Raw genomic sequence first — 12,561 nt, 5'->3', positions numbered from 1 at the left:
AGTTTTTGCATTCCAATATGTTGTTCCATATGGTAACATACAACCAGCTGCCCACCAATTTTTTTTCTTGGAGGGGTCCAAAGTCAAGAGACTGGAAAGGGTCCAGAACGTTCCGACCCCCATGAATGCATCCCTGCTGCAAACAAAACACAAAATATCATTCAAAATGAGTTACGAACTATTGGTGTGGAAGGTCCAAACACGGTGCCCGTGGGTTGTTTGTATGTAATATATCTCCATACTAAGTGTAGGGATATTTTTCCAATATGAGGGATTTTTGACACTAGTTAGAGAATTTTTTTTTACCAGCGAGAACCTGGCAACACTGTATTGGACACAAGTTGTACACATGCAAGGTCTAGAACATTATTTGCATTTGGCGTTATTATTGTTTCAGTACTCACAACGAATAATAACCGTCTAACACCAAGTAACCGTTAGTATTGTGAAAAATTCTACTGTGAATAAGCCTACTCGTCGCAAAAGGTAACTAGTGTAGATTTGTGAGTTGTCAGCGTAGTAGTAATAATATTACAATTAAAATTAATTGTAATAATATTAAGTGATTACATAGTCAACAATACAGGTGAAAGTCACTCCACTTAAAAGTAGCTGGGGTAAACTTTACAATACATGCTCCCGCTGCGCATCGATAAGTATGGCCGCTTTAAAAGGGTATAGTAGAGTAGGGTAGGGTAGAGTAACATACTTATAAGTTAAGGTAGGTGTAGGAGCGGTTAAGGTTAAGAAAGTTTTGATCCATTTTCATAAAATTACTAGAAATTTCTTGTTTCTGAGTGAGTATAGCTGCCGGAGCGGGCGTTCTAAAATTAACCCTAAATTACTATTTTTCTATGAAGGCATTTATTCCGCTAAGTCCTGCCAACTGATGAACAGAAGTAACTAATCAAAAGTTATAAATTGACCTCTGAACGCATAGTTAGTTTTCGGTGGTAGCTTACATTAAGCTCTGTTCACGATACTATTCTTTTTTTGGTCGTAGGCCTACACTTACATTCAAGAAATAATATCTTGTCTGAGCACAAAATGCTGTCGTACTGTATTAGAAAATGTTGCGGCAAGTTTTTACTTTGATTAAAATATTCACTAGAACCAATTAATCCGTACCCCTTCCCAGAACAGTTTACAAAATAATTTCCCAAGAACGATTCCATCCATCACAACAATCTAGGAGTGAGTTCCTCGGAACAGGCAACCTGTTACGAAGAACTCACTACTTGCTACTCCGGAGAACAGAATAATGTTTGAGGAATGGTTACGATTTCATGTGCTCCGGGAATCGGTTCAGATGAATCAGTTCTTAAATAACCGTAATTCATTTCTTCCCCATATTGTTCATCAGTAATAACGATTCCATCCATCACAACAATCTAGGAGTGAGTTCCTCGAAACAGGCAACATGCTACGAATAACACTACTTGCTACTCCGAGAACAGAATAATGTTTGGGAAATGGTTACGATTTAAAGTGCTCCGGGAATCGGTTCATATGAATCAGTTCTTAAATAACTTTAATTTATTTCTTCCCCATATTGTGCATCATGAAATTACCACAGATAAAATTAATATACTTTAAATGAAGTGAAATCCAGTTTCTAAACTAACCAAACGCAACTAAGTTATTGCAGTATTGTTATTTCAAAGTTACCAGAGAAAGCTTATTTCAAAAATTACGTGGGGGTCTACCGCCCCCAAAACCCCAGTGAAATTGAAATTGACTAGATAAAACAAACGGTATGAAAGCACATTTCCTAATTTTAAAAATAAGAAAAGCGAACACAATTTCTGTTATAACAAACAAGAACAACAAGTAAACCTTGACTCCTACCATACGTCTGAAATAGCTTCAGCTTTTGTCCACAAACATAATAAGTTTTCTCTAACTCACTTAAAACACACAACGCAGTAAACCGATAACAATTAATGTCTGAATCTAGTACAAAGTTATTTAGAAAAAATATTCAAACTCCAGCAGCTAAACCGTTAACGTTTCGTCAACCTCGTTTCCTAATAGTACAATCGCCACAAGACAAAATTAAAGTACGCGCTTTCAGGAATTTGACAACCAGCACATAAACTTAACACACTTAAATACACCGACTACAACCAGGTACTCATATGGCTGTGCATGATAGACAGACATCTAGTGAAAAAAATAAGAAATACCACCAACTCACCTTACAATACACATGCACCAAAAACACAAACACTCCAGGAAGTGACTGAACCCATAAGAACCGGTTCCAGTCACTGTTCTAGTGAAAGTAGTCTTACCAATGTTGTACTATTGGGTGCAGATTGACGTTGAGAGGGCTAAATATAAAACGCAAACGAACTGAAAAATAGCAACCAACTTTTGCTAGGTTACTAGTGAAAAGCACGAATAATATCTAACTGATTAAGGAGAGAAGCGCAGAAGGGTGGCCCTAGCTGCAGCGAGATGTGTCCGTAGAAAGCAGGTGCTTTAGCGATGGTAGATGTACGCATAAATGTGTATAGTCGAGAAACACTTCATATGGCATAAATACACATGCCTTGCTTGTGGTTGCAATTTTGCAATTCATCTATATTCACTTTCTACACTACTCGGCAAAGAAAGTGTTACAAAAAGTCTTAAGTCCAAATTACCAACAAACTTGCGACGTGTGCTATACATTCAGGAACACACCTTTCCATCCACTACCTGCTCCTGTTATTGAAGTGGCCCTCCTCCTCGTTCTTTCATTGTCTAAAGCAATCTGTGTGACGTAATATAATCTTTCCATTTAAAAGAAAGTAAACCTACTATGTTTTCAGGCATTATAGCACTTAAACCGATTTTATTATTATTATTCTTTTTTCTGAAATGCCTGTTTGTAAAGCCTGAATAGAGGAAAAATTGTGACAAAATGTTCCCATAACTTCATAAATGCTTTTATTTGCATTCTTTTCCTTCTTCAAAGACTGCATATCACATCAAGCTATGAAGGAAGCAAGAAACTATGTGCTCCGTGTGAAATCTATGAAAATTGTCAACGGCAGTAGGTTTCCTGCTTCCCAAAGTCTGTAATGTGGACACCGAGTTCTAAAAATTACTGACAGAACTGAGTGTTATTTAATGATTAATTTCATTTTTCCAATAATTCCAACCAAACATTTTAAGAGCGTCATTTGGACAGGAGAGAAGAATAAACTTCCCTCTCTTTTGAGTTTCATAAACACATATTGTTTTATCAAATATATAGTGAAACACATATAAAAAGTGAAACTCTTATCTCGGCCAAGGATCCCCTGTCCCCGAACAAAGTCTAAAATGATGCTACTTTTAGCAACAGACCTCGAGAGTTACGATAGCGTTTTCCTAGATCGCTTACATTTGGTTCCAATACTGGAAGGTTTGATCCCAAGCCATGTGCGTTCATAGTGGACGACATTCAGAGAGCGAGAGAGAGAATCTAAATACAGAAACAGAGAGGGATAATTTTCATATGCAAGTTTAGAATTGAAGAAAAAAAATCGGATAGCATCCATATGACAAAATTTGTAATTTTGTGAAACAGTAAAAGGAAAGTTTCCGAACTGCGAGAATTACATCAGGCAATTGTCGAATTAAGATGTAAAACTCTTTTCACAGCATCAGATGATTGCAAAAGGAGAAAAAGATGTTGAGATCTGGAGAATTAAGAATTTTAAAAATCTTCAGCTCCTGAGACGGGCTTCGTTCGAACCACGAATCTCTTAGCTATCGAATCATGACTTTATTCATTTAGCCATGTTGAGTTGTACGGAGTCATTGAAATACGTTTCCTTTAGCTGCGTTGGTAAAGAAATAGAACGGAATATTCCTAAAGTTGACTCGATTAGTGCGCCGTTGACATAGAACGTAGACCTCTTGTAGCTTTAGTTACAGAGTGCATAATGAACTTCCCATTGTTTAGGAACACCTTCTAATGCAGTAAAAGTTTGTTATTACTGTGTTAATTCAGTTATGTTTGATAGAGCCGTAGATAAAGTAGTTCCAATATTCAGACATGAATCACTTTTGCGAAGCTATAGTGATAAATGAAACATATAGTCTTGAAATATGTTATACTTTTGAAAGAAAAGATGCTTTTTTAAAAAGCGTGTGTTTATTTCACTAAGTTCTCTGTATTTGCCGAGGGAATACGTTTTCTTCTGAAAGTAACATTGCAGGATGTGACAAAAGGAGACCTGAATATTTCGAACAGCGAGCTGTGAGCTTTCTTCGGAAGACTCGTGATTTTTTTTTTTCTTCATAAGCTACTGTAGTTTTCATTTCACTGTTGTGAGTTTTGAACCAACAGTTACAATCCTGTTATACCTTCCTGTGTCGAAGTCCTGGAAAATTAGTGATTTTTCCTGGAAACGTCCTGGAAATTTTGGGGGAAAAGAGAGTGGGAACCCTGGGATTGGTACAATTGTCCACAGCAATATCAGTACTTGGAATGTTCTTTTTATTACTGATGCTCAGTTGTTATACATCTGAATGTGAATGTTAAGGAAGTGTTCTAGGCTAAATGCGAATACTTTGTTGACTTTGGTAATTTTTATTTAGAATACTTAACATTCACAAGAACACATTTAAGTCGTGAATATGCTGAGATGACAGCAGAAATATGTAACATCCCCTATAAAATTACATGGCCAATCCTGTCCAAACCTTACGCCTTTATTTCCTTTCAAGTGCAACAAACATTAACACAAGTCAATATGTGATTATACTTCCTGGGTATAGATTTCTAATTTTCCATAGTATCTTAAATAGTTGTTAAAGTCAAAGATTCTTTTGATGATGAACTCTCAAACAGGAAAATATAGAGAGAATGTAGTTTCTGAAAGAAAGGTATTAGTTTCCGTATATGTAAAAGCATATAAACATGATCGCACCTACACGAAAATGCTTTGTGCAGTGTTTATCGCTGGCATGATTTAGTTTCCTTAGTATTAACATTTGCATATTACAAAAAAAAAAAAAAAAAAAAAAAAAAAATACACATGCCCTATTAGTATTTTACTGCTACAATATACAAAAGTTGTAAGTATTTTCGTTTTAAATGGAATATGATGTTTATTGCTTTTTTTTAAAAAAATACTAAAATACTTACATTAGCAATTTCCTCCTTTGTTTTACAGATTGTGGCGAAACTTAGTGGAATTTTCATAAAATGTGGCAAGCGGTTCTTCTGTATGTGCTGGTGAAGGAAGGTATAAAAGCAGAAAGAACAGTCACTTCAATATGTAAACAAGGAAACATTCTAAAGGTGTGCAATATATCCGAAAATGGAAAATCAGGAACGGTCGTTGTTTTCAGATTGGAAGATTAGGAGAGCAATTGTATTGTGCGAAAGATTGCCTCCAATAAACAAACATGATAAATACATGCTTTTATATACGAAAAATAGCTTTCAACCATCCGATAATGAAAATGAGTTATTTCAGAATTTTCAGAATAACTGTACGTTCGAAAACATGGGGAGTTTTTCTGTCGTGGACAATGTAGACAAAAATATATATGTGGAACCACTTAGTAATGTAAAATGGAATAAATGTGAAGAATATTTAGAAAAGTCACCAGAGTATATATCAGGTAGCAACGTTGTAGAAACATGTTCTAACACATTCCAAAATATTTTAGATGACACTAATACAAATTGTATAAATAACACGACAGTCAAGACAGAGACGAGTGCCATTAGCAACGAAATTCTACTAAGTAATGAAAGTGAAGAAGAAGAAAATTCGGATAACAAGCTGGACAATAAGATTTTTTGGGAAAATAAGTACAGTGGTAAATCAAAAGGTAGAAAAGAAATACCAAATTGCTTTAATGAGCCTGTATGGTGCAACACTGAAAGTATTGATCCGTTAATTACAGAGTAAGTTCAATACAGATCTTTGTGCTGGATGGTTTTAGTATGTATTGCAAAAAATATTTTATATATATATGAGCTCTCTTATGTTTAGAAGTTTAACATCTGCACTCTGGCTACAGGAGAACTGGCTTATATTTCCGATGGAATCTCATGTGTTTATTTGTGTTCCATGTTAGACTATAGATTTGCATTTTGTATAGTCTAGGTACTAAAGGGAACGCTAAACAACAAAACAACCAATATTATATATAAACATGCACAAGATACAGTTAGGTTAATGGAAACTTAATCATGTGGTAGGAATCAATATCCTTGATATCGTTGCGGATATTCATCAGTTTATCTCAATTCTTTTAGACAAGAAGTGTGTGCGTCATACAATTTGTTGTGCCTTAGTTTTAACGATAAAGCGAAATATTATCTGTCAGAACAAAAGAAATACATTTATACACTGTAATGTATTATGTCTTGAAATTATACATTTCCAAAATTCTTACATCTAAAACACACACACACACACAAAAAAGAAAACATTAATTTCCATTTAGGGATAATCTGCGTTTTATGAATATACTTGTGAAAAAACAGTTGGTACGGCGTGTGTTTGTACATCCATAATTTGCTTTTGTCAGTACGGCAACATGCCAATTTAGACTGATAACGAGTGAAAATGTGAAATGAAAATTTTGAGTTTAACATCACAAGATTATGTCCTTTAAGCTAAGGGAGACGATGATTAAGGCAAGTGAATGATGATGAAGAATTGGTGGAATTAGGAATTGGAAGGAGACAGGAGTATCCCGAGAAAACACACAGACATGATGTTATCCACCACAGACTTACTTCGCCGGTGATGAAACCAAGCACCCCACGCACCAGAGGTAAGCGGTCTACTACTGACCCACCGTGCCGTCCTGTAGAAGAAATGACTATAGGGTCAACTCAGAAGTAGAAAACTATAAAAAAGTAAGGTTGAGCGGTAACGTTGGTGGCTGGCTCACTTACTGTTCTACAGGGATTTATTTATCTACCACAAAATCGCTAATCAAGCCAGATGCGACCATTACAATGATTATAACGATGTGCCACACCACTCCGTCACCAGTAGTCGAGAAAGACCCTCTTCTCAATAGAAATTACATAGGGTTCTGTAAAATGCCACGATCATGTCTCGTTACTCAGATCACTCTCGTTACCTTCAATGAAGGTTGGCACAATTATTGTTACATACGATCTCCACTTGTCATCGTCACTTCAGCTGTTCTCTTAATATTCATATCTGTCGATGCTTTACCCCTGAAGATCCTATGTGCAAACGAAAGATCTCTACAATAGTTTCCCCAAAGCATTTTAATAGAATTCCATTTGCACCATCTTTGTGACCAGAGACGGATTTCCGTGGGCTTACTTCAACATGGATTACCAATATTTTGTCAAAAAGGTTTCACACCGGTGTATTGCAAATCCTCCCGGGAGAAATTGAAAATATTATTGCACATGAGCCTTCTACGATGACAGCCTATTCACTCGACAGACTTTTTAACACTTCTTGTGCCTCCTTAAACAAAACACATAATACATCCCAATTTTCCTGCAGTTGGTGAGATCATGTTATTGACTCATTATCCATATTCCTCCTGCTATGAATTTGGGTATGAGTTTTCATGCTTTTTCGGTTTGGATGCGGTTTATCTAAATCAACAGGTATGATGAATATAATTCTCTCAATCAACAGCTTTAAAAGTTTAATTGGAACGTTATCATCTTGGAAAATTATGTCAGTGTTCTAAGACAACATTCAAGCAAGCTTTATTCAGGAAGATGTCTTTATTTCGTACAAACTGATCACACATTCCAACAAGTGACGAACCATAAGCATCGCCTATTATAAAGTAGAATCCTTACTTTCGACAATCGATCATGCTGCACTAGAGTTATATTGTTCGGTTTGTCATTGAGTCTGTTATAGTTTATATATCAAAATAGCATATCCTCATTTAATACAATAGCAGTTATCGAAGTTGACTGCGACTAACATTTTGAATCGAAATCCCTACCACATTGTTACGTTTCCTTAAGCTTTAAATATAGTATATTCTCACACACAAACAATCCTTAATTGATCAATATAATATTATATATCGTGGTATGAGAACCAAAGGACGTATAACTCTAAGAATGGAATTTTTGTTTTCTTGGATTATGAACATAATTCTGTAAGCCTCATTTTTGTTATTTAATGTTATTGTAGTTGACTTTGTCATTGACTTGTCTGCCATCTTACTAAAACACCATTTGTAGGGAAAAAAACTTTTTCCTTCTCTCCTGTAAACCTACGAAAATGGAGTTATTCCTCTGGTTCTCATACGACGATATGTATTACTGAGGGCAAACATTGCCATACATATTTATATATTGATTGTTATCAAAATAGTGTAAACACTTAAGAAAATGCATACTAACGTAATTAATACAACGTAGGTTCACCATTAACCTAAGGAACAGCTCTGAATTATCATAGAATAAAATCATACATATCGCAAATATATCCATAGATATCTTGTCCCGTTCCTCATGCAGTGCAACACTCAGTTATGTTAGTGATGACGAAAGATATTTACTTTGGATTCTCAGCTCCATAACTTCCCACATGTGTTCTTCAGTGTTAGTTTCCGGGGATCGGCCAAGCGAAGGCAAGTCTTTTACTTGATCTCGAAGTTCATGAAACACTATCAACAACCCTAGAAATGTAAATTGTACGCATTGTCACGCATAGCTAATGGTCAGGCTGTGCAATTTGGGTCGGATAGCGATTGCTGCAATCAGCTGTCTCAGGTGCTGGTTAAATGGCTCGAAAACTTCACATATTCTCTCTCAGGACCTTGGTGATAATTGTCTTCAGTATTTGGTGGTCTGTGCTGTAGGGGCTTTTGTACGGTCAACCACTACCACTTTTGGATGGTGCTTTGTCATGGATTCAATTGAACACTTCGTTTGCGACCCACGTAACCCACGGACCACCTTAAATACATCCCACTATGCACCATCACGGGCTGCCTATTGGAATACACAATTTCACTCTACACCGCCTCACGTCCTACAGATCATCATTTATCACATTACTAAACAGCGGCTGGACACTACACAAGCGCTCTACTGTAGTGTTTCAGTGTTCTGTGTTTCTACTTTATACACATTGGGTTCTACAGACTTTAGTTATTTGCCTTGTTCTGATTACATCTGTATCTATAAGTCTACACTTACAACTTCTTCCTGTACTTTATTGATATTGTTTGCTTCCACATTTCAGCAGTTACAAGTAATGGTCAGCCTTAATGTTCAATATTTAATTCATTGCTTGAAAATTTGCTCTTCGAGTATTTACGTATATATGAACTCCTGGATCGAAACTAGTTTTGTTGGGGTCTCAATGCTTCTGTGATCTACGAGGTCCGACAATAAAGTAATGAGAATGTTTTTTTCAGCTAATGCTGGCAACCCTACAGACTGAAACCGCCGCCTGCGTGTGACGTTGGGCCTGCTTCACTAGCAACACACGTGCAACTCACGAAATAATATTCATTGTGGAGTTAGAGGTTAAAGAGTGTGGTCCTATGTTGGACCCCCTCACAATAATGGAAGCACGTAATATTGAGCAGCGCTACGCAATCTCCTTCTGCGTGAAACTTGGTGAGAGTGCCGCGGAGCTTCAGCAGGCCTTTGGAAATGAAATGTTATCAATGGCACAGATGTATCCTTGTCACAAAATGTTTGCGGAAGGCACAACAACAATTGAAGATGAATGCCGCAGTGGGCCACCCACAGCAACACGAACAGAAAAGAACACAGACAGTGTGAGGGATCTTGTGCGACCGGATGGAATTAACCGTGAAAATGATTGCAAATGAACTGAATATTAATCGACAAACAGTGCGTCTGATTTTAACTGAAAATTTGGAAATGCGAAAAGTGTGTGCCAAACTGGTTCCGAAAAATCTCACATAGCAACAAACAGATGACCAGAAAAGTGTGGCGGTTGATTTGTTGGACCAAGTGGAATCTAACCCGGATTTACTGAACAAAATTATCACTGGTGATGAAAGTTGGTGTTTTCAATATAACCCCGAAACCAAACGTCAAAATGCGCAATGATGTTCGAAAGATTCGCTACGACCAAAGAAAGCCCGCATGTCGAACTCCAAGGTGAAATTCATGCTTGTGTGCTTTTTTGACTCCAGGGAATTATCCATAAAGGGTGGGTACCTCCAGGGCAGACAGTAAATCTTCATAGAAATTCTCGAAAGACATCGAAAACACGTCCGTCGTGTTCTTCCAGAGATTGCTGACACCTGGATCATCTATCACGATAATGCACCAGCCCATACTGCATTGTCTCTTCTTCAGTATTGGGCATCAAAATCCATTACAGAGCTACCACACCCTCCTTATTCACCGGACATTGTCCCCTGTGATTTTTATTCTGTTCCCAAAAATAAAATCAGTTCTTAAATAGCACCGTTTTGAAGCAGAAACATACATTCAAACAGCTGTAACACGGGCTTTGGCAGGCATCACAAAAGATGACTTCCAGAGATGCTGCCAACAATGGAAACGCCGATGGAGAACGTGTGTGCACGCACAAGGGTAGTACTTTGAAGGTGATCACATTTTGGTTGGTTAAAAATGTAGTAAAGTTATTTTTTGCAACAATTCTCATTACTTTATTGTTAGCTCTCATATATCTAACTACCTGACTAAAATTTTTCCCATATTTTCTTGATTTTAGAGTACTTAAAAGTGAGCTCCATATTTGTTGTGTATTTTAAAACGTAGTTCTATATCTCATTGTCTGAAATCAATGTCAGCATTTGATGTATATTAAATATGAATTGGCTATGTATCTATTGTTCAATTCTTGGCTCAATCTGTAGAAAGTGTTTGCAGGAATTTCTATTCCAGAATTGAGATTGAATTAGTTACGTGTTTTTCACCCACAAATTCAGTTGGTTTCCTTTCGCCAATATACAGCAGTACATTTTACTCTATTATAGCAAGTTTTATTTCAGCCTTTCAGATATTGATTACTTTCTACATTTTCCTTCAGGTCTTTTAAAGCAAAGTCACCGAAGTATGAGCATGATTTTCATTTGAGCAGAAAGGATGTTGCAAAAAGTTCTGACAAACTAAATTTAATACGTGTAAGGAAGCGAACTGGATGGAAGAAAAAAGGAAAGAAAACAAACGAAAATCAGACACTTGTAGATAGAAATTATGCATTTGTTGATGTGCACAGTGATGTTAGAAGATGCTCTCGTTGTGGTCAATGCTTTGCCAGTATAACTTATCTTCATAAACATTTGAAGACACATGGTATATATCTGTGTGTTGGATGTGGACATATTTTCGCCACACAAGCTGATTTGAGAGTTCATATCTCACTTCATTCCAAATCTAATCCTTTCACATGTGATGTTTGTGGAAAGATATTTTCGGTAGCCACTGGACTTGTCGTGCATTCTAGAGTCCATACAGGAGCTAAGCCATTCATTTGTAATATATGTGGAAAATGTTTTACTCAAAGTGGTTCACTGAAGCTCCATCATAGTATTCATTCGGGTGTAAAGCAATTTGTTTGCAAGAAATGCGGGAAATGTCTCAGTTGTAAAGATAGTCTAGAAAGACATTTGCGTATTCATTCTGGTATTAAACCATATCATTGTAAGGAATGTGGAAGATCATTTTCTGACCCAAGTGCCTTCAAAAGACACAAAATTGTTCATAGCGGGTTAAAACCGTACAAATGTTCTAAATGCTTTCAGTCCTTTGCTGACAGTAGTGCGTTATATAGACATAAAAGGTGTCACGAATTTTACGACCCTTACACTTGTAATGAGTGCGGTAAAAAATTCCGTTTAAAAAAGTCCATAGTTAACCACTTAAAAATGCATAAAAACAAAATGCCATATACCTGTGAAGTTTGTCACAGAACATTTAGCAGTGTAACATATATGAGGATTCATGTAAATGAACATTATTCGTCATATTCTTACAAATGCAACATGTGTGGTGCTCATTTTACAACGAAGAATAATCTCAGCGCTCATATAAGACGGCATTTGCATAATAACAATGTGTGCTGTGTATGCGGTGAGCATATCATAGAAGAATTAAGTGCGCATATGAGATTACACAGTAACTGTAAAAATATATTCATATGTGATGTGTGTGGTAGATTCTACAAATACAAAGCTAATCTTTTAAAACATATCAATAAATCACATATACAAAGAAACTGATTGTATTATAATTATATGGAATTCTAATTCTCTGAATTCTAATATATGTCATTCAGTGTTTCTGTAAATAAAATCTTTATGCAAGGATAATTTTCGTATGCTGTTTGATTATTTTTTCTGTTTTTATCTGATTGTTATTGTTGTTTAACATAACTCGTAGTATGATGTGTAGTGTCTACCCTTAAATTAAACATGCCTGTTTCTTCGTCTACAATGCTCTAAATTGCATATTCCAATGTAGTTCCTTGAATCGCTTCCCGGAGTCCTAGAATTTTCAAGCCAATGCATTTCAAAACCTGTTTCGCATTTTCGGCAGTTTATAACTGTTAGAAGTTTTGACCCGTGTTTATGTGAACGTTTCTTTAATTTTAT

General features: G+C 36.3%; 1 protein-coding gene across 1 annotated transcript; it reads left to right on the top strand.

Annotated features, from left to right (window-relative positions):
• The first annotated feature begins 332 nt into the window (after nt 1-332).
• LOC145669695 (uncharacterized) lies at nt 333-12,325 on the top strand. Its single transcript, XM_081737987.1, has 3 exons — nt 333-486; nt 5,154-5,896; nt 10,998-12,325. The coding sequence occupies exons 2-3, from the start codon at nt 5,301-5,303 to the stop codon at nt 12,187-12,189; spliced, it is 1,788 nt and encodes a 595-aa protein (XP_081594113.1). The 5' UTR covers nt 333-486; nt 5,154-5,300; the 3' UTR covers nt 12,190-12,325.
• The last annotated feature ends 236 nt before the right edge of the window (nt 12,326-12,561 follow it).

The sequence above is a fragment of the Thermobia domestica genome, chromosome 14, assembly GCF_964235325.1.
Source record: "Thermobia domestica chromosome 14, izTheDome1.hap1.1, whole genome shotgun sequence".
NCBI classification, from domain to species: domain Eukaryota; kingdom Metazoa; phylum Arthropoda; class Insecta; order Zygentoma; family Lepismatidae; genus Thermobia; species Thermobia domestica.
This window is presented reverse-complemented; position numbering and strand designations above follow the sequence as displayed.

Excerpts from the sequence above, each read along its gene's own strand:
- LOC145669695 (XM_081737987.1), top strand. The coding sequence starts at position 5,301 with ATGGAAAATCAGGAACGGTCGTTGTTTTCAGATTGGAAGATTAGGAGA. Across the intron at positions 5,897-10,997 it reads ATTGATCCGTTAATTACAGA|GTCTTTTAAAGCAAAGTCAC; the intron begins GTAAGTTCAATA and ends ATTTTCCTTCAG.